This window comes from Sinocyclocheilus grahami, unplaced genomic scaffold, assembly GCF_001515645.1.
Source record: "Sinocyclocheilus grahami isolate Dianchi unplaced genomic scaffold, SAMN03320097.WGS_v1.1 scaffold173.1, whole genome shotgun sequence".
NCBI lineage: Eukaryota > Metazoa > Chordata > Actinopteri > Cypriniformes > Cyprinidae > Sinocyclocheilus > Sinocyclocheilus grahami.
Window position 1 is genome coordinate 193,530 of NW_015505352.1, and position 6,000 is coordinate 199,529.

The 6,000-nt window shown below is 36.4% G+C and overlaps 1 protein-coding gene across 1 annotated transcript; it reads left to right on the forward strand.

Annotated features, from left to right (window-relative positions):
* Nucleotides 1–728: 728 nt before the first annotated feature.
* Nucleotides 729–3,044, forward strand: asb4 (ankyrin repeat and SOCS box containing 4). The gene is made up of 4 exons (XM_016283348.1): nt 729–1,050; nt 1,292–1,779; nt 1,941–2,054; nt 2,811–3,044. The coding sequence occupies exons 1-4, from the start codon at nt 729–731 to the stop codon at nt 2,997–2,999; spliced, it is 1,113 nt and encodes a 370-aa protein (XP_016138834.1). The 3' UTR covers nt 3,000–3,044.
* Nucleotides 3,045–6,000: the final 2,956 nt, after the last annotated feature.

A 6,000-nucleotide genomic window follows, 5' to 3' on the forward strand; every position in this document is an offset into this window, starting at 1 on the left:
TAAAAAAAGAACAAAATACAAAAACTTGCAAAGAAGACTGTACAAATTCGTCAAAACGTAAAACTTAATTGCCATGAAGTGTGTTGAACATGTTTAATTAGTCAAAAATATTGCGAATTAGGCCTAAATTGTTTGAAATAACTTTTTCTAAGTTCAGATTTTACTTGTGATGCCCCATTATCTCCACTGCATTTTCTTCCAGTTTGCATTTGCAAGTAGGCCTATTCTTATTACACAGTCCTGAAGAAATCCTTCTTGTTTTGATTTATTATTTGAGAATCCTTCAATGTTATGATTGATTACTTATAAACTTTTATTGTTAGCACATCTGTAAATGGTTGTGCCACTTAATGACCTGAATGTTTTATTTCAGCTTTATTGGTGTGTTCATTTTGAAAAATGCAACTTTATGGCTTTATTTCACCTGTTTGTAATGCAATGTCTTGTTCTCCGTCACATTCTTTTACGAGATAGCCTCCAAAAAGGAGGACTGCACTTTTGCACCGTTTGCCATTGGTCATGGGTTCGCCCAAAATACTATAAGATATAATATGGCGTCTTTAGACTAAATCTTGGTAACACTTTACAATAAGGTTCATTAGTTAAACATTAGTTAATATAGTAACTAACATGAACTTTTTTTTTTTAATGTTTTAGTTAACAACAACAACACTACGACCAGTTACACCTTAAATATAAACAAATTATATATATATATATATTTATATATGTATATTTTTTCCCCACCAGGTTACTGGCTACCAAGTTATAAGTTGGAGGCATCCTGGGCGATGGGTCTTCACGTGTGTATGATGTACAACGCATTGGAGAGTGCCATAGTCCTTCTGCAGAATGGGGCAGCGGTCAACAGGAAACCTAATGGGAAAACCCCTCTACATGTGGCCTGTACAGTATCTAATGCTGACTGTGTGGGACTTCTGCTGGAATGGGGCGCACGGATCAACAGTATGTCCCTGAGTGGGCATACTCCTTTACACTACTGCATTACACCGGAGTCTTTGGACTGTGCCAAACATCTTATTCTCAAAGGTCTGTAGATTTAAATCTAAAATCTTCTTAGTTGACCTAAAAAATACATTTCTGTCAACATTTACTCACCCTCATGTAGTTCCAAACCTGTATGACTTTCTTTCTTCTGTGGAATACAAACAACAATTGTAACTGTAACTGTATTTGTTCATATAGTGGAAGTCAATGGGGTCCAAAACAACACTGGACTTTTACTGGACAAAAAACACAAAAGACTTCTAATCTTCTAATCTTACTGCAGGAGCAAATATCAACACGCCCAGTAAGGAGAACCAGGACACCCCTCTGCACACTGCGGCCCGCTATGGTATGCCAGAGCTGGTGGCTTACTACATTGCCCATGGAGCTGATATCAATGCAATCAATGGCTACACGGAGACGCCTCTGATCACTGCTGCATTCTGGGCCATGGACATTCGCGAGCGGACCTACAGCTCAGACCACCATCTTGTCTGCAGAATCCTGTTGGACCACAATGCTAGCTTACATTTATATGAGGAAGACAAGAAGACGGCACTGCACAAAGCTTGCTGGAACTGTGACCATGTGCTTATCCAGATGTTACTGGAGGCCGGTGCCAAGACTAATGCTATGGATATCAATGGATGCGCAGCGATACAGTATCTGCTGAAGGTGACGCAGATCAGGCCGTGGGCCATTCCTGAACGCTGCTATCAGCTGCTTCTGAACTACGGAGCAGCACGAGTGTATCCACCACAGTTTCACAAGGTATGACTCTCACCCACCCAAACGGCTTTATTATTCCATATAGTATATTTGAAGAGTGAAGATGTCAGTGGAAATTTTATAGTGAACTAGATGGTGTTTGCACTTAAGATGAATCTTAAAATATGAATGTTGTTCTTTTTGGTTGTCTTTCTATTAAGTAGGTGTTGCAGGCATGTCATGAATACCCCAGGGCAGTGGAGGTTATGGTCAATTCTTATGAACATATCAAGTACACAAAAAAATGGAGGGCTGCTATTCCTGAAGCTGTATATGAGGTCAGAAACAAACTTTTTTTATACACTGCAAATAATAAGCAAAATGAGAAAATATAATGCAATAACACAAAACATGTAAAACACAAAAAAAAAACGGTTAAAATTTAGTAGGGTCTATGCTTAAAATAAGTGCAAAAATAAGGGAAAACATTGCATACATTTTTTTTTAAGTTTATCTTGCTTTAAAAATGTTTGGAAATGTTTCTTGAGCACCAAATCAGCATATTAGAATGATTTCTGAAGAATCATACGACATTGAAGACATGGAAGCTCAGCTTTGTCATCACAGGAATAAAATAAAATACAAAACCTTTATTTTAATTTGTAATAATATTTTCTGTACTTCTGGTAAAATAAATGCACCTTTAGTGAGCAAAAGAGACAAAACCATAAAAATAAAAAAAACAGCCCCAAATATTTAGAAGAGAATGCTAATAAGCAAGTAAATATATAAAAATTAAATTCTATTTAATGTTATTAAATAAATAACCTACTGTTTTACATAGTTTCTTGTTTCAGAATTACACTAAATATTTTTTACTTGAAAACAAAACCGATACTGATTAAAATATGATTGCAGTTTATCTTGCAGTTTTAACAAAACATTCTGACTTGACACGATACAAAAGAGCAAATGATCATTTCTCTTTTGTAGTCTGTTGCCCTGCAAGACTTGAATGTAGCACACAGTGATGTTTTGGTGAATGGGTAAGCTATACATTTATTTTCAACTTTATTTCTTTTTTCTTCATTTAGAGGTGCAGGAATTTCTATGATTCTTTGTTTGCTGTCTGTACCAACAATCCACGTACTCTACAGCATCTGGCCAGATGTGCAATACGAGCTGCAATGTCGAATCGCTGTGAACTGGGTGTCCAGCATCTCCTTCTTCCTTCATCAGTGAAGAAATACTTGCTTCTGGAGCCTGTAGGAATCATATACTGACATTGTTTCTGCATTATACATGTATGACTATTTCTTCAAATTCGAATTTTGTTACAATGCAAACAATGCTGCAAACTTGTTTACTTCTTGTTTTCAAAATAGTTTTTCTTTATTTGATCCTTTACCAGGGAACAATTAGATGGCTGATGTATTTAATATTAATGTGCATTATTAAAAAGAAATATTTAATATATAAATAATGAATAATTTGATTTTAATACTAATAATAATATTCCAAATAGTACTTCTAAATATTATACATTCAAAAGGTATTGGTCTTTCCACTCCATGCATATAAAAAGCCTTATGTTTTAATGAAAGACTATCAAGATCTGCTCTACATAATCAAACTCAGGTCTTAAGCTTGTCGGCTAAGACTGTAGATCATTTTTTGAGGGGGAAATGAACAACGGAAAGCCATATTTAGCATAAGAGGATAATATCAGGGAGTACGCCAACAGCACATTACAGATAACAGCTGGTAGGATGAGATGTCTAAGCCATTAGTCCTTTTGTCAGAGGAAAAAACTGCAGTGCTTGATGAGATAGTGAGAGTAGACACAGTAGTCATGGAACCTCTTTAAGTGAAGTGACATGTGGCCAAGTATGGTGACCCATACTCGGAATTAGTGCTCTGCATTTAACCCATCCAAAGTGCACACACACAGCAGTGAACATACACACCGTGAACACACCGGAGCAGTGGGCAGCCATTTATGCTGCGGCGCCCGGGGAGCAGTTGGGGGTTCAGTGCCTTGCTCAAGGGCACCTCAGTCGTGGTATTGAAGGTGGGAGAGAGAGCTGTACATTCACTCCCCCCACCTACAATCCCTGCCGGTACGAGACTCGAACCCACAACCTTATTAGATGGGCCTTATTAGTTTAAGCTATAAAGGAGTTTTTAAAGGTCATTTTTGACAAGTTAAATCACTTAGAGGAATTTTAGGATCCAAGATTTTGAATAAAGGTAATATGAATGATCTTTATGAATGTTTGTAATTCTGTGGACTACAGTTTTACGTTCCCTAGTAGTGATTATTATACCTTACCCCAATAAGTACACATTCTCATTTTTTGATCAAATCAAATCAAAACAAAATAATCCGTTTTAGGTGAACGAGACATTCTTGTTCACTTCTGTGGAGCAATTGAAGCTTAGTTTGAAAAGTTAAGGACTTTAATAAAACTTGATCTTGAATGACTGGGGTGATTTTAACAAACTGAATTTCCATGACTCGCTTATCTTACGAAAGACTATTTTTGCCACCTTCACTGGCATAACGATGGAAGTGATTCATGATGAACCTGAGCAAATCTTTTTTCAGAATGGATTCAGCAGAATCGAGTCACTAAGATGAACCTAATTTCCCACTATACAGTGCAAGTTTACTGTACAGTATGTGTTTCAGTACTCACCGACCAGGTAGCTACTTGTTAGCTATAATATTTAATAAACAAGCACACAGGAGACATGGATATGTTCAATAAAAATCTGCTTATACAAATTCCGTACGGGCTTTTTTTCAGTGATATTAGAGGTTCTGTGACTAAATGTACGTTTGTTCTTTCAACCTATGAGATACAGTATCACTGTATGAAAATCATTGGCCTCAGCACTTGGTAAACTATTTTTGAAGAGTGGAGGTGCTCTTTTCATTCTAGTCGGCACTAATTTAAGGTTGCCATCTCCTTTAATGAGTTCTGTGATTACTGAGTCGTGTGTGAGTTTAGGATGGTACTGTATCTCTCTCTGTACCCCACACAACATCACCTGGAAGCAATGATTCTTTCTCCCAGAAGACGGCCTGTTTCCACTTATTCTCCACAGAAGAGATACAACAGAGAAACCGCCACCAACAAATCAACCTCTGACCCTGTAATGCTACAGACCAACTTTTATTTAGCATTGTATGAGATTAAATTATATTTTATATTTTAAGCACATTAAAGTGATAATCTAATAATCAAGTCCACAATGTAGAGGAAAATCACTGTGTATGTTAGTTCTTATGGAAATTAGGGACTAGCAGCAGTTGTGCGGTTTTAAAAACGGTACATTGTGTGACTGACAGGTCGTCAGGCGGTGGTTACGGTTCTTAAAATAGCACTGTTTTCCAAAGGGAGCGGGGCTACCAGTCATAGCTACCAGATCAAGTGCTGTTAGTAGAGACGTGCAAAAGAAAAGACGGATCATTTTGTTCCGTGTTTATGGCTACAGGCCAGAAATAAACTGAGGAACTGTGCCAAGATCCTGTCCTTAAGTAAGAGTGTAGCTTCCCTGCTAGATACCCCAGGCTACACAACAGAGATACAACAAACTATACTGTAAAACACCAACTCAAAATAATGCAACCGATTGGATTATGACACCCATTTAACCACTTTCGAATTGGTTTACACTACCATTCAAAAGCTTGGGAATGTATATGTGTAACTGAATGTGACGTACAGTCAAACCGAAATTTATTCAGGCACCTTCAACATTTCTCACATTATCATAATTTATGGTTATAAAATATTACAAGAACTCAAGAGTTAAACTGTCAGAACAAATTCATCTTGATAATGTCAGATAACTTTGATAGAAAGGTATGTAATGGATTACAATCAACCAAAAATTATTCAGCAGTTAAATTTTAAGTACACAATTAGATAATACCAATTTAGGTCAACCAATTACCAAGCAATGCTTTATTTTGTTCAGTCTGTGGTGTAAAAAGGTCGCATTAGCAATTAAAGACAAAACACTTAAGCAAAACATGGTCAGGTCAAAGTGTCTGAATAATTTTTGGTCCCAAATGTGTATAAGTTTTACTTGTAGTTCACTGTATGAAGAATTTTTGGGTATAATATGTCACAGTTTACTTAAAAAAAAAATATACATATATATATATCAAATTACATTTGGTATCTGAATAATGTTTGGTTTGACTGTGTCACATTTATAAGTTCCCATTCCCGTTTGGGGTCAGTAATTTTTTTTATATAAACTATATATATA